This window comes from Sclerotinia sclerotiorum, genomic scaffold (genome assembly GCF_000146945.2).
Source record: "Sclerotinia sclerotiorum 1980 UF-70 scaffold_26 genomic scaffold, whole genome shotgun sequence".
NCBI classification, from domain to species: Eukaryota; Fungi; Ascomycota; class Leotiomycetes; order Helotiales; family Sclerotiniaceae; genus Sclerotinia; species Sclerotinia sclerotiorum.
The window spans coordinates 148,490-169,864 of record NW_001820810.1 but is presented as its reverse complement, the minus strand read 5'-3'; the positions used below and the strand labels follow the sequence as shown (position 1 = coordinate 169,864).

Here is a 21,375-nt window from a genome sequence, read left to right as displayed (position 1 = left end):
GGTACAGATCCGATGTTATCACTTGGGATACAACGACACTTGTGGTGAATAACATCTATCGTCTCAGCTATGACACGAGTTGAGATCCAAGTAGAAGTCCCATGCCATCTTCGTTTTAGGGAATCCATGGATAGCTCAAAACATGGGTGAGAGTTTTACTTTGGCCGCTTAAGCAATTTTTGGAGGATACGAAATCGTTACGAGTCTGACAAACTTGGTGAAAAATGTCTCTGAACGGCGCGGTATAACATGCACAAGACGAAAATGCCAGAACAGCTACGTCACTCAGGATAGTACATTGTAATAGAATGATCAGGAAGAAACCTGTCAACAAAGACTTATCAATGATAGGTATTACTATCTAGATAATTGAAGGTCACTCGACTTAATAATATGCACTGGTGTCATTGAAGTCCGGTGTGCCACAGTTATGCATCTTTGATTGATGAACTAGAACGAATGAATGGTGAAAAACCTCTAAATTGAGGAGATAGTAACTGGAGCTATGTTTAGGATATTGGTGATCTATGACGTTGATAATACATAGGCTAGGTACCATGAAGGCAAATTTGCACTGAAGTGAGATGGCCATTTCATCTAGGATTTGCCAAAATCACTCAAAGATATTCACAGGCAATAATTTGATATTGACAAATTATATGGGATATTTGCGGAAAGGTCTTTATGGTTCATTCTAGTATTGCTGGAAAGTAAGGAAGCTCTTCTACTGATCGTGGTGCGGGATAGATTTGACTGGAATTGACGATGGCACTCCTTTCTCCTTTGAACTCTTATACCCCGCTTTGTACCAACATTGGGACTGCACCGCATTCATAGAGAGCTCACTTGTGTTCTCATGGCAATGTGACTTAAGGATGACTCGTATCTTTCCTTTTAATCAACGATCCGCATATGTGTGCAGTAAAGGCAACACTAAAGCATAACGTAAGAGGTTATCCGGTATCGGTAGTGATACTTGAATCTTGGTACATCATAATCAAAAGCTAAAACGCTCCACAGGATTTGGGATCAAGACTGGCTTAAAGTGTTGAAGTGTTAAGGGAGAGATCGGAGCAGAATCTCTGTCAGGTCTAGGCCAAATTCAGCTGCAAATTGCTTCTTGGTGCGTTTCCGGAAAAGTGATAATAAGTGAAATACTCAAGGGAACCTCAGTGAATGAAGAATAGATGGAAGTGAGTGGTTGTTTGGACATGGCGGACAAGTCCATCTCGATGATATCACGGACCTCACCGAAAGTCTTGCTATCACAGTTGATGGGTGCCTCAGCTAGACTTTGCCGGTAACACTTACGTACTGTATAATTTACCAAGATTTGAATATGATACACTTGAGCAGACATCAATATAACTTCATTCAGCTGACTTCATTAAGATGATACTTTGCTGCCTCAAGGATGAGCATCCCATCCACACGATATTTCTTTTTTGTGGCGTTTGTGTTGCTCAGTTTTGCATCGTACTATATTAATTTCTTTGAGGAAATATACGGATCCAATTAACCCTCAAAATCTCTCCCAAGTACCTGAAGACACTGGATGATGGTGGAAGAAGACCTCCGACAGCAAATGCGGCGTGATAGTTAGAACGCTCAGGTTGCACAAAGATGATCTCAACTTTCAAGGAATGCATTGTGAAGAGCAGACTGTAGTACAGAAACATAAAATTTATATAATAGTGCAGTGTAGTTCAAGCTCGGAGGCATTACAGACAGTCATTGTAACACAAATTCCTTGAATGATCTTCATATATTCTTGCTAGAAAAAACACCTTGATTCCTTACAATGATGATCATAAACTTTTTCCAAATAAATAATTCTGGATTAGTGCACCGCTCCGGTAACTTATTTCTGCTATTCTAGTCTACAATTGCCGGTATGATCTACGTTAAATTTCAAACTCATCTAGGATAATTAATCTGGCCGTAATTACTAAGTCCGCGGAGTAGTTATCAGGTCTTTTTATGTGTGACATTAGTGATCTCGAAGTCTGCAGGCATTATGATCAAAGATAATGCTGTGTGCTAGTGTATGATGAAGCTCAGAACGGTTGTATGTTCATCCCTCTAATTTTGTGCGCCTACTGCGCAGTTTCTAAAAGCCGCTGATCCCAAATGTTTGCTTTGACGTTGTCGAGTAACATACGCCGCATTGAATAACTCAGCCATGGGGTTCGTTGGTGATATTTAGTGGATCTCGACTAGCTTGAAAGGGGGGTTTAGCATGGTTTAATGTCATCATGGGAAATGGCCGAACTGATCTTGGCATTCGAATCTTATAGATCATTTTCTTCTCCGGCGACTTCGAGGCTTGTCGGCGACTGTCGGAGAAGTGAAGGATCCTCCCATGGATGTATACTTAGGCGTCTAGAAGCGTAACTACGTGAAGATGTGGGCCTGCTAGGTTTGTTCAAAGTCATTAAATCTTTCCTAGCGCAATTTAGGTTCAAAAAACTGGAGGTATAGTATGTAGAGAAATAATGTACATACAATGCCCTTTTCAGACAAAAGACGGCAGCCAAGTGACTCTTGGACTAAACAGTCCCGACAATAATATGCATCGAATCACTTAATTTTCCAAGCTGGCAAACTCGTTCGAAGACAATTCATTGATTCGAGGATCAATCCCGAATGTCTGGCTATCTACTTCAAGAGCATTAGAATAGATCATGTGTCCAGAACTTCCAACAGCGGATTGAGGACGACGGAAGAAAAGCATTCAAGACCTGTAAAAATTCATTATTCACTTCCACTTTTTCCCAACCTCACCAATCATTCCCGAAGTACCATTTTAAAACCATAAAAATAAAATCCTCGATTAAAAATAAACCCCAAACAAAGACAACGATACCATATTATATTAACGCGCACATCCTTACCTATACATGGCCTTCATTAAAAGCAACAGCATAACAGCTGTACTGCCACGGGGTTTGACCCCCTACCATTCGCTTATACGCATAAATTTTGCATCAGCACTACCACTAGTCGGCTTCGGTACCCAATCACAAATTACCAACCGGCCAGACTGTATACATGATCGGGATATTGAAAGCTTGGTCGTTGGATATTTGATTTCGCAGCGACATTCTACATTTGCAGATCAATTTACCCGATATCCGGTATACTAACCCGAGAGAGTCCTGAGTACATAGGATGAAGTGGCAATGTAATAGTGAACAATTTAGCGTGGTGCTGATGTAAGTCCCGACGGGACGGGTACGGAAGGTCTGTGCCAGTGTTTGTTGTTCGAGGCGCACAGCCCGCCTTTCAATCGCATTTCTATTCTTTACTCACTGTTTGAATGCTATGGTGCAGGTGCAAAGTTGTTGTGAAGGATGAGGCACGGCAATTGCAATTTTGAGTGTCAATTATGCAGTAAGATTTTCGGGACTTGGAAAGTTATTGTGGCGCTTCTAAGACATGACTGTGAATTGTTGGTAAAGATTGAGTGATCATGATGACTTAGGAAGAACATGGTATTCTGGCAGATGAATGGGGTGCTCAGCTCCGTGAGTGATTGATAGGTATTAGACTTCTAATAGATTAGGTGGGTTATTAAGTGGCCGTTGATTGAAATAGCGGGTCCACCTTTAGGTGTGAAAATCATGCCATCTTTCGTAAGGCGAATAGGGTTATAGATGGAGTTGGGTACGTGTTGGTTAAAATCTTGGTGTTATATTCAGGAGGCTCGTATATATCTCTATATGGAAAGTAGAAGCGCAAATTTGCACCTTGATGTTACTTGGGTGGTTCTAATCACCTCCCCTATTGGATTGACGTTGATGTTAGTGAACTGTATTTGTGACATGGCTCCTTGAAAGTAGTCAATGAAGTTGGAGAGATGGTAGATTTAGGTTGACTATCAGAGCCCCTGTAAAAAGAGTAGCAAATTGTCTTCAACCTCAGTCGTTATGTGGAAAACATCCAAGCGGCGCTCCGAAGCTAGCTTGGGCTGAGGATGCTAAAGGAATTTAATCCGGGGATAGAAGTTGTTGGTTTGTAACTGAACTAATTTGGAACTAATTTGGAACTAATAGTGAAGGTAAAAAAAGGAGTTGATGAACTGATTTTGAATAAATTTGATCTACTCCGTGTCCGGGGGCCTTGAAAATAGATTGGAAAGTGAGACGATTGTTGGTTTGATTACTACAACGATTCTAAATATTGTCCAATCTCTCGGACCAACGGCCTCATTCAATTCAACTTCACAAATTAGGATCCAACACGAGATGAGCCTGCGGTTCTTGCAGGGTATTAGGCAGATTTCTGCATGTTTAGACGGATTTACATTTAGACCGCTTACTTCGAATTGATGGTCTAGAGATTCTAATAGGTTCTGAGAATGTTTGTCGATAGTGGGAACCACTCCCTGTTGTTAGCGTGAGACTTGAATTGAGCTTGTGAGAAAGTAGATTAGCAAGCTACGCGTATTACTGTTGGGGAAGTTAACTTTGGTGCTACAATTTCTGCAGGTCGTTGTTGCAAGGTGGATCGTGCGATTTCGCAGCAGTGGAAGAAAAGAAGCCTAGGGCCCTTGAGCAAATCCTGTGCAAGTATCCTAAGTTCTATCAATAGTGAAAATCGCCGATTGCTATTTGTAAGGCATCTTCTGGTTCTTGGCCGGCATACAAAATTCGTTAAGTGATTTACTCCGGCTATTCCATTGCACAGACTTGATGATTTATCTTGTTGCTAAAATAAATATCAATCTCCTTCACTAAAACTAATCACGATAATGAAGTCAAAAATTCGTATGGAAGAAAGATCGCATATAATTGGTGAAGTCATTTCGTTGTCATAATTTTGTACGTCCTAGCAGAATTCTGCCATTATGCACACCAAATTCCCCAGAAAAAAAAAACTTCTCGAAAATAGCAGTCAAGCATACCAATATATCATTTTTACTAAATACCAAACAGGAATCAACAGTTTCATTGTGAATCTGGGTAATTAGAAGTCCATTAACTCCTTTCAACGCCCACCACAGTACCTGCCATCTTCCAATTTCCAAAAACGTATGTGTAGACGCAAGAATGAAGCAAAGGGCCATTCAAGGGGAAGATCGTGGGGTAAATTGAGGGCTTGATGTTGTAGATGAGCCCTCGTAATTGCTGGATTCATCCATGGACTCGTTGGCGGATTCTTGTCTACCCTGAGCTACGCCACTTGCTAATTCGTCCTTTCTCAACTGCTGCACTCTCTGCGAATTGAAGATTTCTGCCATGGGTGTTAGCTGCCTGTTGTACTGCACATTCATAGGTAATCAGAGGGTGGGAACGAAGGAAAGCACATACCTCGCTCTAGATCTGTCATCTCGGCCGCTAGTCTCCGTGCTTCAACCTTGTGTTGCTCTGACACCCAAGGATACCTCATGGCTCTTTCTGGATGCTTTTGCACGAGGGTGTATGGTAAAGCTTCTTCCCTTCCGGCCGGTGTTCCTCTTTGTCTGACCTTGGCTGAAATCATTCTAATCTTTCCATTTTCATCTCGCATTGGCCTGCCATCAGCATCGTACATCTTGAAGCAATTATCTCTGTAGTATCTCGACGAAAGACTTTGCTCTGAATCTCTGTCGATGAAATATCTCTTGAAGAAAGATAGAATCTCAGGCCAGGGCTTGTTCAAATCTTCTTTGTGGTACCGGATAAAATCAACTTCTTCAATCGAATAAGCCTTATTGCTGCGAGGCCTCCTCCTCTTGGGAGCCGAAACTGATTGAGAATGGTGACGATGATCAACATTATGATGGCGATCATGACGACGGCGATGAACCGGAGATGGAGAGTGATATTCCTCATCGTGGAGGGAATAGATCAGGGGTAGAGAGTACTGGTTCGTGTATCTATGGCTTGCGTTTATTGGGGTGAATGCCAGAGGGCGACGATGAACAGGAGCTGGCGGAAGTTGAGTTCTTGCACTTCGTGCAGTGTTAAGACGGATACGATTTTGGCTTTCCAGGTTTGCGAGTTGGGTCTGGTATTGGTCTAAACAGGAGAGCCCGCTGGTTATCAGTCTGGGTTGCTCTCTATGTGGTGCGACGGTTCATGTTGAGTGTCAACATCCATTTTGGAATCTTTCAAGTGGTTGTCCGCGGGATCTACTGTTTCTACTTTGTCTTCCGAAGAATTTAGGATCATGAGTATGTCCATTTTCTGAGTTATAACATCTTCGGCGTTGTTGACAATAGATGGAATATCCATAACAGCTGAGTTTTTTCGAGATGAAGGTTCCATTTTCATTGCCATTTTGGTGGCAGTGTGTTCCAAGGTATGTTAAAAGATCTTAAGAAGTTTGTAGCTTGATAAGGCGAAGAAGAAGTTTAACAAGATAAAGTTTCTGAAAATAGCAATGAGCAAATTCAAGGTCCCGTGTGGATATGTAAGAGGAATCCACAACTTCAGAAGGGACGGAGAATCTAATATACACCCTATGAGGAGAAATCCAACACAGCACCAACTCGATTTGAAGTGCATAAAAATTAGGAATTTCAGATAGCTTTTGAGACAGTGCTATGTCGGCACCAAGGGGTGAGGCAACTTTCTCCAACAAGGACATGCATTATATTTCTTGTGTACCGGACTGGCTACCGGAGTGTTTGATTTACTTTTTGGAAAGCCCTCTTATTTTCATGTCGTCTAGCTATAATTATTCCTAAGCAATTAAAATATTGGAGTAGCTCTTTTTGGCAGTATTGCAGCGAGGTACCGTGGCTTTGGGTTTTGAAGAAGTGACACGGAGAAGGCACAACTATTGGCTGCCCGAGACTGATATATGTGTGGGGCTGAGCTTATCCCTGCGAAAATACTGCTTTTAGACATATTTTTCGATTGGTGGGCTTTATCTGATATCTTGCAGCTGATGAGTCGTTCTGCTAGGTTATGTAGTATCGTCTACGAAAAAATTAGTATGTAGCTAACTGTTCTTGAGTGTTTGCTCCTCTTTTAACATGATGTAATAACAGAATAGCACGACTTGAAGTGGAAGTTGCATATACACGTTGAAGAAATTAATGAAAGCCACAAGTTACAACCAATGAATCTGCTCAAGTGTTCGGGCAATAGGTGCCAAGGATTATCACAAAAAAAAACGATCATATTCCCCCATGTCAGATTTGACATCAAGGCACAGACATACAGTCCCACCGCACTTGCCGCACCTCGATTTCATTGAAGAAACAACTTTGCCGCCACACTGTCCTTCTTGTGAACCCTTTCAAAGTGCCGCACCGTCGCTTCTCCTGCCGCGCGGTCTAATTGGCATATTCTATCTTGAAAGTATATTTCTTACCTTGTATTCATTTTGTTATCGTTTTCTGACCTTCCCAATTGCTTCCTTAGCCTTTCTGAACGATATAAAAGCTTCTCATAGGAGACAGCAGGGAACATCCTCCAACGCAGATGACTATCATGTGATTATTTCAGACCCGAGGAGTCGGTAACAAATCAAAATGCTCGTGGAATCACTAGTGCCCAACATAAATGGGTCAAACCATACAATACCTTGTATTTCTACATATTAGGAAGCTCATTTCGTCCGTGACGGGTCGATATTCGCACCCCCACCCGAGGATCCTTACATACTGGGGACCGGGTTTAACTGAGCGAACGAAAATGTACTGTCAAACGGGTAGAGTGAAGCAAAGATATGTATCCAGCCTCCTCTCATTTTATTCTTAGCTGTTGGACTTTCTCCGTTTCAAGCAAAATAGATGTTCTTGTGATGGAGATACTAGAAAATCCCCAGAGTTTGGTGTAAGCGCTGCGCGGGTTGTGTAACGCTATGAATTTACTAGGATTAACGGGATAGAACGGATGCGTAGCAGAGCAGAAGCCGAGGATCATCCAACAAGATGGAAACACGAGGCTATATTGAAGCGATATAACTTTAATGAGTTGTTCATAGTGTTTGCGTTCGAAATAGCCGCGGAGAGTTACACAAGATGAAAAGCATTGGATGTGTAGCCTTAAGCATTCGATGCGTAGCCTTACTTAAAGTAAAATTTGGGCGTTGGGCGGGCAAGTGTATGTAAGGAAATTCCAACCCCGTGAGAGAGCTTTTGTGACCATTTATGCAAGGAGGGATCTAATTTCCTAATTAATTAATTAGATTTGAAATATTGCTAAACGAACGTTCCGGAGCAGAGACGCCGGGCGAGACCGAGTATAACTTTCTGATGAATCTTTTGCATGCAGCAATACGCAGCTATACGTAGTAATCGTATTTGGCCCAAAGTGACTAGCGGTGTGGAACTCATATAACTTCTACATGTCGGTAGATAGCTTTTCGTTTATCAATAAAGAAAGGAAATCCGACTTATGAAATAAAATAGATAGAATGAAAACGATCAGCGGCGGATAAGCGATTTGTACATAATGTCTTCCGTCACTCCCGCTAGAAGGGGGAATCAACTAAAATGATTCTTTAACTTCAGGGCGATGGCAACATTTTTCCACTCCGTACGTGAAGAATACGGGGCCAGTGGGGGGAAGAGACACGGACAGGGGCTGGTCCAGACTTCTCACAAGGATATTGCTTCCAAAATATACACTAAACGGACGGGGAACTACGCCGTTCGCCTCGCACACACACTGAATGCAATGTAAATCCATTTCCTTTTCTCCATCGACGCGCATCTCGCACTTTTACTTTGTCCTATCCTACTCTATCTCCGGTGGAAGTGCATGTAGAAATGCATAATTCAGCAGAGGACTAAAAGTAGAGAGAGCAGTCAACCAAAGAAAAGAGCCATGGGAGAAATCATGTGCAGATTATAAGATCTTAGATTATAGATCCGCTACATTGACGCCTGATACATGGCTGATGATTTCGATCAATTGCTTTTCGTGGCCCTTAATATCGATAAAACAGGCCAATATATGACCCCGAAAAGCCAGTGACATACACTTAGAGCATCGACCATACTCAGCATATCTGTGTATAAACAGGAATTTCAATAAGTTTGTACTACCACTGGTTATACGGTTGCTGACATGATGATTTGCCTTTCTTATTTTTTCACAGTTTCTTTTGGTACATTTAAAAATGGCAACCCAAATCCAAAGCAAGGAAAAATTGCGATCCCATTTTGCAGTTTGCATTTTATTCTTTTATTTCTGCATTCTAAAATTTTGATAGCTCAGATTTTTGCAATGATACCTCAATTCCTTGGGTACTTCCGTGGAATGCGGGAAGAGACCTCTCAAAAAGTGTTATAGGAGCCGATATTTTCGTGTCCAAGATTTTACCCAGTAGGTGCATCTTAAACAGAATAATTCCGATGCATGAAGCATGCAAATCGATCTCAATTCGAGATTCTGGTCCACAACAATCTCTTCTTTCTATATTATCAATTGAGCTCCTACAACGAGATGAGAGTGTATCTAGCGATAGTGGTTATTGTGAAGAAAAGTTTTCGGATACAAAATACGAGGCATCATCCCGATCGAACCGACCATTTGCGGCATACCGACAAGCCACCCCACTTTTGCCTGTGAGCCGACTTACAAAAGCGGTATACAGAATTAGATAACCAGTGGCCTTGCAAAGCTTTGCATAGCAAGTGTTAAAACTTTGATCAGTCAAATTTTTCGCATTCCACACCATATGCCCGAAAGTACAAAGTCTCTAGAAGATTGAGGCAACATTAAAAAAGAGTCTAGAACTATTCAATAGATCAACACATGAGATTTCTTTATCAAGGAGCAATAAGCGAACTGGCGAGGTAGCATTCTGTGTCAATCCATTTACCGGGTTTTGGTACTACTCCTGGCTTGAGATCTGCAATGATTTCTTTACCGGTTGCAGTATCTGCTGCTGCTTGCCGTCAACTCGACAGTTTCATGCAGATTTCAGAGAAAACCATGGGCAGGGTAAAGTGGCTTGCATGAATTGCTCATGGCTTCCCCACATTGCCTTGTCACACACGAACATTTGATAAAGAGGGGCCTATTTGTGTGAAAATTAATGGTCTGGTAAGTGATATGGCGTGATATTTTCCAGATCTAGTAGATATCTACTACCCCAGTGGTTTCTGTGAACTGATCTGTCACTTTCTTCAACGGAGATGGTGATAATAAGTCTTCTCGATGTAGGTATCCATGTCACCTGCTCATAGCGGTGAAAAGGCTTTTTTGTCCTCATGATTTTTGTTTTTGCAGCGGCCTTCTGTATGAAGCTTCTCCGACAAATGAAATTCCATAAATGACCCGCGATGTGCAGTTTTCTATCAAGCTCAAAGATCCATCAAGCAAATACACCACTGTTTGAGGCTTTCCATAACCAAATTCTTGGTCGCGCATCGCGAACTATTAGGTGTGGACCCTGAATCTGCAGCATCACTGCCAGAAAGACTTGACCCCGATCTTCCGGTGCCACAACTCAATCATTTCCCCGCCCCGCTCAGCAAACTTGCCCCGGGTCTTGGTTTAACGTGGCTGCGCAGAAGTTTCAAACGACAGTGAAGTTGTTACAAATCTATGCATGATGTGCTGTCTCACTGATATACGATAAATCGTACAGTGTGATTTGATATCATCGACTCTGGGGTAGATCAATCTGCAGCCTATCCGCCTCATAATATGGACTCGAAAAGAACTACTTAGAAATTTCAACGATACGGTGCCCTAATAATAAGGGAGCTCTGAACTTTCATCACCCCTGTTGTGATACTGCAAGTTGAATGCTTTTTTTCTTATTGAACAGGATTGTTCGACAACTGGATGTTTCTTGGCACTTGCCTTTAATTCCTACTTTTAGTCCTATCATCGTCCAATCGCTTCTCCTGGTTGCGGCATCACACTGAGCTTCCTTTTCAGCGTAACCTTGTGAGTCGAATCCCAGCCTGAGAGATCTTGAAGTATTTGCAAGTTTTTGGTAGAAGTACGATCTAAAGTTGAATAGGACACAAAGAAGCACAGGCGGAGAGGAAGTAAAGGGTGAATTGCCATCTGCTAACCGAGCCTTTTCACTCACGAATGTACAGGCAAGGCCCCTAGTTCATCACCTAAAACCATAAAAGTGAAGTGAATCTAGTTGGTCTTGTACACATTCAAAGAATACTATGGCAGCAACTTGGCACATCTAACATGGTATGATGCAACATTACGCTTTACTTTTAGTCGACTTTCGGAATACCCTTGCAAGCTCTAGATGTATGCTTCAAATTTCACATCCTCCAATCCTTCCAAGTTCTTGCACAACACCTTGGAAATATTGACCACCGTCATTTTCTGTATGAGGATTATCATGTCAGCTACTCAAACTAACCTCAACGTCCGAAAGATCCTCACTAAATACCTTAATGTTCAGTAACAAAACAGGCACTAGCATCTTCCACTCTTTTCCTCGCAATGATTCAGTTTCTGTCCCATCTATCTCAATCCTCCAGCGTCACACTAGCTACGACACACTAACTTCTACTCCCAAACATCAACCACTAGAAAAACACACAAAAAATAGAAATAGAGAGAGTCGAACTCCCATCTCCGGTAGAGCGAGCCGGCCTACAAGACGGCTCGAGCTCACACTAAGAGGTAATTATTCTCCCTTGAACTATATGTCTCGTTTGATTGTTTTGATTTGGTAAGAGAGGAATGCTGTGTCTATGCAGAAAACCAAGTACATCTTAATATGAGATTAGATAAGATGAGATGACGTTACCGCTTCGAAGAGTTTTGTTGCATATCTGATTCTGGGCCCCTCATTTTATGTCTCTCATCCTGTAGGAGAAGTTAACTCCCATATAAATTATCATTTAATTGTCGAGGAAATAGCCTCCCGTGAGATTCGTCTTCTAGGGATAGGCTGATTCACTTTTCATCTTCCCCTACACGTACATCACAATTCACTTGCAATTTAGGGAGTTTTGAGGCATGTCTAGAATTTGTTGCCGTGAGAGCAAGCCCAAGTATTTACTACTAGTTGGCATGAGGGTTCAATGAGATGAGGAAACCAGAATTTCACACAGTGTGCTCAAGGAGTACACAAGAAGAGTCTTTCACTTCACTGGTTTCTCAGGAATTGGCTTTTCACACTTCGCTGCTTTCAATAATCTAAGTTCACTTCACTTCATTGGTAGTCCGATGCATCACACGGTGTAACCTCGGGTAGCATAAGGGATGGGTAACGTTGAATCAGCTATTACTGAATCGTCTTCTCTTTCACCTGCTAGCTTAGATAATAGTACCTGAAGTTTCAATGCTGAAATAATATACTGTGCTTCACGTCCGGATGTTCATTCTATCCTATGATTTCTGCTTTTCGTTTGCCTTTCACCCTGAAGGTCTAATTAGACTTGACTGTGGTTTACTTTTAACAGCCCACCAAATCAAATACCAAAAACAAAAACCTACCATTTTCACCTTCAATAATCAGTCCCTTCAACCATGCTCCCTTCTCGGAATTAACATGGACTTACGGGCCGCAAGATCTAGCGTTGACCAGAAGAACACTTCACCCACTCCACCCACCCATACCAGCCCAACTCTGCAGACAATAACAGGGCTGTGAGGAACCCCCACGCATGGAACTCCTAGGATATAACATGGATTAAAAAGTCTAAAAACAATCCCATAGCCAGCAATGTTGGGAAATATGGGTGGTTCGGCGACTATGCGCGACATCGCATAAAGTTGTGTGAGTGTGGGTGTTCCGTGGGGTGCAGGAAAGGAATAAAGGCTATAGACTTGCAGCGAATGGATCAAGATTTGCTGGCAAATGTAAAAGGTCTTTAGGTCCATGGTAACAGGAAGGTATACTGTGAGGAGAAGGCACAATAAGCGAATATGTCGTGCAACGATGAAAAGGGGAGAAATATCAGTGAGCGCCATGAAACACTCGCAATCGCATATGAAAAACAGCAGAAACTAAGAAAAGAAAACCAATCAACCTTACCATTTATCACACTCCTCATAAAGTTCTCTCCGTCTGTACAGTATCAGCTGTATGTATATCCAACATGCCACCAACCCCAACTTCCCAAAAGAGACATCGCTCCCCGCATCTACAGGGGTGTCGTATTCAAACCCACATGAACACCCACGTACTTCAAATAACCTTCTTTTAATTCCTCGGCGCTTCCGGATTTCCTTCAACACATGCTTTTTCACGCACCAGTTAATGTAACGCAATCACCCAGTCCCTAGTAATTCAGTTCTCCAACCGAACGTTTAACCCTAAAATCCTTCGTCTGTACAAAAGAGGCACGAGACGTCGCATCACAAAATCCCACCCACAGTATTCGGCAAGAACGTACGAAAGAGTTGGACATGCAGTAGTCTTGTTTGTTCTTCAAGTCCTGCCGGTGAGCGATTGGCCCATCTTCTTGCAGCCTTCAATAGTGCTTGTTGGATAAATTGGATTAAATTGCGGATTTCATTCAAGTAGTCTTGTTCTTGTTCTACAGAATACAAATCTGCTGAAGATTTGGCATGCAGGTCTATCGATGCATATGCATCGTTTTGTCGGCCAATCTGGATCTTCAATTGAATCTAGGTATTTGGATTGAAGAGGAGGGGAAAGGTTCATTCTGTTGCAGGTTTCAATAGTTTGTTCCTTTTTTAGACTTCTACATGTGTCGGCAATTGAATAACGCAAGGAATACCATGCCATAGTAGTCACTGGAAAAATTTGGTAGAAAGATTTCGTCAAGAATTCACAAAGCAGGGAAACCCAAGCATTTCCGATTTCCCATGCTTAAAATGGTGTACATCATAGTTTTCAGATAAGAGAACAGAAAATACCAGAATAGGAAGGAACTTGCTTAATATCAAACATTGCTTGCCTAATTCTATATTTATTTATTCACTAGGTAGAAGCATATGCCATAGATTTAGTCGCAGCATATCCTATCCTATCTGCCATATCTTCAACCACATGTGTACCATTCACCTTAGACTTGCCGTAAATTTATGGTACCATCATACCATTTTGACTCACCTAAATGCATACTACTATCTATCAACTCAATACCCACAAAGATAAGATGAGATAAGATGATCTCGTAGTGAACCAATCTTATCTCATCTATCTTGACAATCAGCTTGGCAAATATAACACGAATATCGCGTGCATATATTCATTGCATAGCAAGTCTACTCCGCATAGTAGGTGCATAATTTCCTCAGACTTTGATACTGTAATTAGATTCTTATTCAGGGTTACGCAATCATTTCGCCATTTCATTCTTCAAGCAAGGGACAATAAATCACCTCGGAAATCTGATTTATCTCCAATTTCCATACCATAAGTATTCTGTTACGATTGGCAGGTGATGAAGTGACGGAAAGTAAAAATATACGAAGTCCGCTAGCTTGACGGCTAACGATTGTAGTGTTTGAAATTGTGCGCTACTTGTTGGCACTAGATATGCCTTTTAAAAGACGGCTATTATTCAGTGGGTGAATGGCGTAAGTAAACGAGTTGCGGGGAAATTAGAGTTTGTGGAGGAGGCGCTGGGGTTAGTGAGTATGTACGTTGCTTTAGTACTCGTGCGACAACTTAGTGTTTAGAAGTTTGTCATCTTTAGCAGCACGAGTACGCTATCTGTAGTTGCTTATTGAGATGCTAATGGTAGGAAATAGTGGAGGCGGAGCATGCTCACATGTTCAGATGTTCTTGTAAGATGATATCGGGAGGAAACTAGATAGCGGGTGAAAGTTACACATGCGCAATAGACCTTTGAGGAGTATCGCTTGTTATTGTTTTGACATGAAATATCCAAATCAACTGACTATAAAATGAAGATTTGAAGATGGAGAAAAGAATTTGTCGTTTTTAAAAAGGATCCCCAATGTCTTGATTTTCTACTCTTACAGAGAATGATAAATAAACAAAACTCCAAGTACTTTGAAAAACAATTCAAACAAGTGCTTCGATAATCTGTCAAGTTCTGCAGAAGAAAAAAACCTAAAAGTACAGTACAAAATCGCTAATAATACAACTTGTAGATATAAAACTCGTGACTCATCATCGTCCCAATGCCCCAAACAACGGGACCTGCCCATGTATCATATGTCGCCATGTACAACAATCCAAATAAATACTCCTTCCTGTCGACGTTGATACCTCCTAGTGGCCATCAGAATGAATAATGTCCCTTCCATTTTCATCCTTCTTTCGACTAAACAAACTCAGAACACTTCCCCTTCTCCCACTCCTAGGGTCCTCCGACTTCCTGCTCGATACTCTCACTAATAAATCATCGGGTTCTTCGTCGCCATTAGGGTCAGACCACACGCTAAGAATAGATCCCTTTCGTGGCTGAGTTGAACTGCCGCTACGGCCATGTTTTGCTTCGTGATGGCTGCCCATGAAAGCAGCATTACTGATGTTTGCGAAAGGAGTGGAGCGTCGTCTTTCTCGAGTTGCCCAGCTGTCTCGTTCGTGGGTAACGGTCTTCCAATCTTGTTCGTAGTCATCGAAAGGAGAATCTAAGTGAGAGGAGGTATTTGTGGTGGATTTTTCTGGATACAGTATTAGTTTCTGAATAGATATGAGTGTGAAAGAGTGACAACATACTGAGTGGTGAACCCATGGATTGGCTATCGAATGGATCTGAAAACATGACGCTTTGCTCGCCGACGGGCTGGAGTCTAGAGTCCATAATGTCTAGGTGTGTATGAATGTTTGTTTGATACGCGTTGGTATATTGCTTCTGTTTGATATCGACTTTATGTGCGATATCGTATACTTTGTTGGTCTATTGAATGATCTGAATTCATGAATTGAGGGATAACATGTTCCTATATATACTTGGTAGCTTGATACACATTTAGTTCGATGGCTGAGCTCATCTCACTAGATCTGGTCATCTTATCCGAAGCGATAGGCAAGCCGCGAAACCAAGATCTAGACGTCATACTGCTGAAGGGGGATCAGCAAATCCAGCAAATCATATGATAACACCAAACAAACTCCAATTCGTGCAACGCCGAAGGATAATCTTAGTAGTCATGTATCATCAGAAACGACGGCTGTTGGTCATAGCATGTGCTTGGGCGACAACCCCAGGCAAGCGAGACGCATGGGTAGCCACAAAAAGTGCTTGGTCTACATCATGCTGCGCCGACCTGCAAGCCTGTGCACCAAATACCCCAGAGTGATACTTCACTGCATTAATTGATTGCATATGGTTGGTACAGATATGGTGTTCGTTATCAGCGGTAAGTCTGTGTAGGGAAACTCACATGTAAATCATCTAATAATGGGCCAGTAAGGTTAGCGACCCCGCACTTAGGATCGCCTCCTTAATCTTGGCGTTGGCCACGATATTTTCTATCAGCAATTTCTCCCGCACATGGGAAAGTTCGAATTAAAACCTAATTTCGTACCACGTTTTGTAAATGGAAAATGAATAACAGTCAGAGGCCCTAGTTGAGATAAGCAGCCCAACTTTATTTATTTACTTTACTTGAGTCACGAAGGAGCAAACACCTATACTCGGGTAGAATGTGTCCAAGCACGATACCGCTGTTAGACGGTTTCTCATCAGAAGGTTGGCTTAGTGTCCAAGACCTTTTGATGCCAGCGTTGTAACCTGCGAAGAATTGGCAACAGTCGGTTCAAAGCTTCCTAGCATTGCGTTTATTGAAAATGGTGCAAATTAAAGGGTCGTGGATGATGATCATTTTGATGTTTATTAATGGGGGTTGATGGTGACTTTGCCACCAAGATGGATCCTCGAACTGTAAGTGTGGCTCGAGCGACCAAAATGATCAGCAGTATCAGCCCCACAATGACTACCGAACCTTAAAGCATCCCTATCATCCCCACAAGTCGTCTTCTGTTTGAATCCCTTGATAGAGTTTTGTTCTAGATTATACAGGTAAGGTATGTTGTCGATCCCTCGCAGATCAAATTTCGCAATGAACCCTTTTTTTTTTAGCACAGATAAGTTGCTGAATCAATGTCATGTAGATATCTTCTGGACGAATGGATTGTGGCAAGTTAGCCCCTCATATTACGTTCGAGATCCACATTCAAGGAAGCATAATCGAACGACTTCCTATCTAGCCACTGCATGGTCTCACTTTTTGTGGGCAACATGGCATCATTCACTTATGATTCTGATATATTTTAGAAACGTCTTGCTCTTTCTGGTTGACACATATTCATTTAGAATAAAACGTTCTGTTTTGATTCTCCGGATAACTTTAGGCCATGACGAATAGTAAGCCCTTGGCCGGTAGACGGGTTTGAATAGGGGCAGCCCGTATCTCTTGGCGCGAGGTAGTTTTCCAACCACAATTCCAGTGACATTGTGTAAATTTTGCCCGAGGAAGTAGCCCAAAAGTGACACCCCAGTAGGTTACCCGTCCCGGTAAGACAGCAATGCGAGTTATGTCAAAAAGGATCGAAACGTTTGTGGCAAAAGGCATACCTATCTTAATAGACGATGAGCCGAGACAGCTTGACCTTCCAATTGATTCAGACCATTGCTCCTTTATTGCAAATGTTCTACTTTCTCTACTTGGAACCAAATTTCAGGTCATTCCGGACATGTTTTCTTTTAGAGAAGAGAGACTACCGAAGGGCAAGATTTTGCAAATTAACTTTACCTTCTTCACAAGGCCAAATTAAAAAGAGCACAACGCCAGTCTAGCGGCTTGCATATGATTCTGAAGTCCAAAGCAGTGTCATTAATCGCATTCTTTAGCACGGCGACGCCCATGTAAGAATATATCAGAAATAGTGAATCAATATCGACGCATAAGTGATTCGATGCCGATCTTGCAACTATAACAACCAATTAAAATGATAGGTGACGAAGGTTCTTGGCTATGCCAAGTATCTCTTTCGGTTAATCTTCTAGCTGGGATATCTCCCAAGGTATCTTTAAGTTCAATGATATCTAAGCATCTCGATGCGAATTGAACATCCTCAGAAGATGCACGAATAGACAGAACTTGAAGCAATTAACTTCTTACTCTTGATCTCTACCCCGCTTCTCAGATAAGCAGTAAAGATAAGAATTGGGATAAAATTAACTAGAAGGCCACGTTAAACGATATGAGCTTGATATGACTGTCTAGACCTCGATCCATATCATCGAGCTCGTACCACAAAAAGAGCCGCCTTACGAGGTAACTGGATGTAACGGTGTAATTGGGCTGGTTATCGTTAAGATATGTCATTTTGCCCAGTGGATTAGAGGTGCGGGGTGTTGCAGTTCAGGAGTTTCGGCTATTGCCAAGAATACTTGATGCAATCACAAAGATCAGATGCAATCATTACTTCAAGTGAGCTCTGGATGCGAGTGTACGGGAAGCTTTCCTTGAGCACATTTGAGTAGTTTAACCAGGGGCATATGGATGGCGATTAGTGAAAGTACTACAGTTTCTGCGATCTGGAACGGGCACGATATTAGCACAGATGGCGGCTGGGAGAAGTCATGGATGGCTAATTTAGGAGTAAGTAGTACTTACCAAGTGGAAGTGATGGAAGATTGTCTCTGGAGTTAGATAAAAGCTGCTTTCAGTGTGGTGGTGTCCTGTCATGTATTTTAGCTAGTGTATTCAATTTTACGTACTGCGGTTCAACGGTAAAAGATCTTCAAATATTAACTATTCCAAACAACTTTAGAATGGTTGTGAACATTTAAATCTTCTAGATGGTACAAGTCCTGGATCATTCCATTCAAATGACTTTGAGATGTATATCTGGATCATTAAAATACAGGTCATTAGTTTATATGATCCTCAGCCTTCATCTATCCATCACAACCATTAGCTACCAGCAGCAGTCATAAAATAAGACTGTATCTACTCTTGCACTCCCAATTCTCCGAATGCAAAAAAAACAGGGGAGGAGTGCAAGGGCAAGGCCATCCATCAACACATCAATAAACCCGCACCAGAAATCCTCTCTAAAGCTTGAAACGACAAATTTGCATCCAGATGGACCGCCACATTAGGGTGAGTTGAATAGTATTGCTCAAAGCGCTTGACCCCTAAAGTCTCCTACATCACAAACAAAGATAGTTTCTTCTATAGGATACACATGCTTTGGGTCTTACGGAAGAACTATATACTTCCTTAAATATACAGAAATATCCGTCATGAAGTGTGCGCTCGTTGTAAAATTGGAAAATTTTCAAAAATAGCTAGATAATACTTCAAATAAACACGTAACTTCTATTAATAGAGTTTGAGTTCCAGGCTGGAAGAGTTTCATGTGCCAGCATCATCGCGGCGCCGTCATTCACCTGTCCGTCTGAAGGGCAGCTATCACTTTAATTCTCATTTGGTATTCCAAACTATATGACAGAAGGGTCGACATAACTTTGAAAATATTAGCGAGATATAAATGTACTTATGTGGTGCTGTCTGTTAGCCTGTTAGATGTTAGTTAATTGAGATGAAGTTTCACAAGGATAAATCAATTCCAGTCAAAGCGACCAACGAGACCCGATTTTGTGCAACCCACCATACGCTCAAGATTTTTCTATATGTATGCTGCTAAATTCTAGAGGGATAGAACAGACCATCGCTCAATTTGAGAAAGAGATCGCATCCAAGTTAGATTGAGCTCTAATTAAGTACGCACAAAGATAGGAAGAGTGAGCCTAATGTATCTAAAGTGAGTGTACTCCGCCTATGCCCATTCAGAGTGTTATGGACCCGGAGAATCGATAATACGTGGTATATATTGGTATCTTTTACATATGACTTCAGGTGAGCGAGTAAGATTCGGAAGGATTTATGAATAGGTTTTGCGTTTATGAAACTTGAACATGCTTAATGGTAAGTGAGGCTTGAGGTTATACGGTTGGAGGAACTCTTCTTCTCTGAGATGTTGCTTTTAAATTAGAAGAGTTTGGAAGAATATTGAAGACAGATTTTATACGCCCAGCTTTTAGCTTGAGAATATTTGGTTTCATGTCGAGAGGCTATCAAATAATGCTGTCGAAATACTATTTGTAAGAAGCAGTATATTTTTATTGAGAGGAAGAGGTAGCCGATTTGATGATGAAGTTTTAGATTGCTGGCTGTTCATCCTAAATTTCGATTGTCTAAGTAGGTCATCTGGTGAAAATAAGGAACAAACCTCACAACGGGTTATGCTTCAGGGTTCGTCTTTCGAAACATCTTCTCCTGTGAATATTTGCTCCGCTAAATTTCACTTCTTAAACTGTGGTTGAATCTTCGGAGTATGCTCGAGCATTATATGCATCTGAGAATTTCCAATATATTGCTGAATGGGAGCCCAGGCTGCCTGAGAAGTTTTCTGCCCGGAAAAATCAGAAATTATATAGATGGTGCAATCAGCTAGATAGGAGCAGTAACGCTATGGAGATTGTTAGGGTAGGATTGGCTTAATTAATAGAACATCTAATTGTGCAGCAATATCATAACTGATTTTAAATTCTTAGCGAGTCATAATGCTCAGGAGAAAAGATCCTGAATTTCAATAGCAACTCTCAAGAAACAAAAAAGAGGCTATTACCACATCCATTTTCATCATTCCTTCATTCTGTGATAAAACTACACAATTGATTCAAATACCCTTCAGTTTAATGGTCACCAAAAAGTACGTATCGCTTTCAAATACCGCAACGTGTAACACGGTGTATTTGTTGATCCTGCTTGTATATTTCAAGCGCCAGCCATTTCTACCTTCAGGAGGTCAGGAGCTAAAAGATACTGGCTAAGTTCATTCAAGTATATCTATTAGTCCAAGTTCTTGAATTGCTCTTGCTCTAAGCAGTACCTACTCAATCCTTCGTCAAATCCGTCATCAAATCCGTCATCAAATTGTTACAACGGCTATCTTCTATGCCGCGTCACATGACTAAACCAAGGTAACGTGATTAAAGTCACGTTATGGACCGCTGAGGAACGCTGGCTGTCCAGGACCGCTGCGCGGTCCTGACTAGCCATAGGCATGAAGGTCTATATAATCAAGATGGATTTCCTTTGTATAGAGCTTCGTGCTCAAGATCAATCATTTAGTATACTCTACTATTAGTTACGAATTGCATATCATTATTGTCATTACTTCAAGTCCCTGCTTGACGCCTAGTTATAAACCTACTTCGAGAGCCTAGAGCACTTCCACGTGATCTAGACGGCAAACCTCGTAACACAAATCCGTTGTGACGGAAATCCCTGCTTTCCTCCCACCTTTATTATATAAGAAACCTCAGGTACATTAACCATGTCCACACATGATACGATTACTCGAGATTAGTATGCGATTTAGGTGACCTGAGGATCAGATCCGGACAAGTACTCGGTATCAATGGTTATCGGTAAAGTAAGATCATTGGAGGAATAAATATGACTTCTTTTTGCCTAGCCATTGCGGCTAGGCCATTCATTTGTGTATATATAGAGTAGCTATCCCCATCTACAGGTGCTC

General features: G+C 41.6%; 10 protein-coding genes across 10 annotated transcripts; 4 read left to right on the top strand and 6 right to left on the bottom strand.

The window, feature by feature from the left end:
- Positions 1–1,102: 1,102 nt before the first annotated feature.
- On the bottom strand, positions 1,103–1,649 carry SS1G_13621 (predicted protein; the record flags this gene model as incomplete). The annotated part of the gene is made up of 2 exons (XM_001585332.1): positions 1,103–1,262; positions 1,543–1,649. 2 exons carry the CDS (start codon positions 1,647–1,649, stop codon positions 1,103–1,105), a joined length of 267 nt encoding a protein of 88 aa, XP_001585382.1.
- Positions 1,650–3,491: 1,842 nt separating this feature from the next.
- Positions 3,492–4,663, top strand: SS1G_13620 (predicted protein; the record flags this gene model as incomplete). The annotated part of the gene is made up of 3 exons (XM_001585331.1): positions 3,492–3,527; positions 3,561–3,635; positions 4,436–4,663. 3 exons carry the CDS (start codon positions 3,492–3,494, stop codon positions 4,661–4,663), a joined length of 339 nt encoding a protein of 112 aa, XP_001585381.1.
- Positions 4,664–5,068: 405 nt separating this feature from the next.
- SS1G_13619 (predicted protein) lies at positions 5,069–5,535 on the bottom strand (the record flags this gene model as incomplete). Its single annotated transcript, XM_001585330.1, has 2 exons — positions 5,069–5,235; positions 5,313–5,535. 2 exons carry the CDS (start codon positions 5,533–5,535, stop codon positions 5,069–5,071), a joined length of 390 nt encoding a protein of 129 aa, XP_001585380.1.
- Positions 5,536–6,026: 491 nt separating this feature from the next.
- SS1G_13618 (predicted protein) lies at positions 6,027–6,263 on the bottom strand (the record flags this gene model as incomplete). Its single annotated transcript, XM_001585329.1, has 1 exon — positions 6,027–6,263. The coding sequence occupies one exon, from the start codon at positions 6,261–6,263 to the stop codon at positions 6,027–6,029; it is 237 nt and encodes a 78-aa protein (XP_001585379.1).
- A 1,399-nt stretch (positions 6,264–7,662) lies between these two features.
- On the top strand, positions 7,663–7,961 carry SS1G_13617 (predicted protein; the record flags this gene model as incomplete). Its single annotated transcript, XM_001585328.1, has 2 exons — positions 7,663–7,769; positions 7,811–7,961. The coding sequence occupies 2 exons, from the start codon at positions 7,663–7,665 to the stop codon at positions 7,959–7,961; spliced, it is 258 nt and encodes an 85-aa protein (XP_001585378.1).
- Positions 7,962–9,295: 1,334 nt separating this feature from the next.
- Positions 9,296–9,654, top strand: SS1G_13616 (predicted protein; the record flags this gene model as incomplete). Its single annotated transcript, XM_001585327.1, has 2 exons — positions 9,296–9,508; positions 9,544–9,654. 2 exons carry the CDS (start codon positions 9,296–9,298, stop codon positions 9,652–9,654), a joined length of 324 nt encoding a protein of 107 aa, XP_001585377.1.
- Positions 9,655–11,162: 1,508 nt separating this feature from the next.
- Positions 11,163–11,346, bottom strand: SS1G_13615 (predicted protein; the record flags this gene model as incomplete). The annotated part of the gene is made up of 2 exons (XM_001585326.1): positions 11,163–11,246; positions 11,284–11,346. 2 exons carry the CDS (start codon positions 11,344–11,346, stop codon positions 11,163–11,165), a joined length of 147 nt encoding a protein of 48 aa, XP_001585376.1.
- Positions 11,347–12,973: 1,627 nt separating this feature from the next.
- On the top strand, positions 12,974–13,081 carry SS1G_13614 (predicted protein; the record flags this gene model as incomplete). The annotated part of the gene is made up of 1 exon (XM_001585325.1): positions 12,974–13,081. One exon carries the CDS (start codon positions 12,974–12,976, stop codon positions 13,079–13,081), a length of 108 nt encoding a protein of 35 aa, XP_001585375.1.
- A 1,863-nt stretch (positions 13,082–14,944) lies between these two features.
- On the bottom strand, positions 14,945–15,619 carry SS1G_13613 (predicted protein; the record flags this gene model as incomplete). The annotated part of the gene is made up of 3 exons (XM_001585324.1): positions 14,945–15,084; positions 15,147–15,479; positions 15,535–15,619. The coding sequence occupies 3 exons, from the start codon at positions 15,617–15,619 to the stop codon at positions 14,945–14,947; spliced, it is 558 nt and encodes a 185-aa protein (XP_001585374.1).
- Positions 15,620–18,002: 2,383 nt separating this feature from the next.
- Positions 18,003–18,149, bottom strand: SS1G_13612 (predicted protein; the record flags this gene model as incomplete). Its single annotated transcript, XM_001585323.1, has 1 exon — positions 18,003–18,149. The coding sequence occupies one exon, from the start codon at positions 18,147–18,149 to the stop codon at positions 18,003–18,005; it is 147 nt and encodes a 48-aa protein (XP_001585373.1).
- Positions 18,150–21,375: the final 3,226 nt, after the last annotated feature.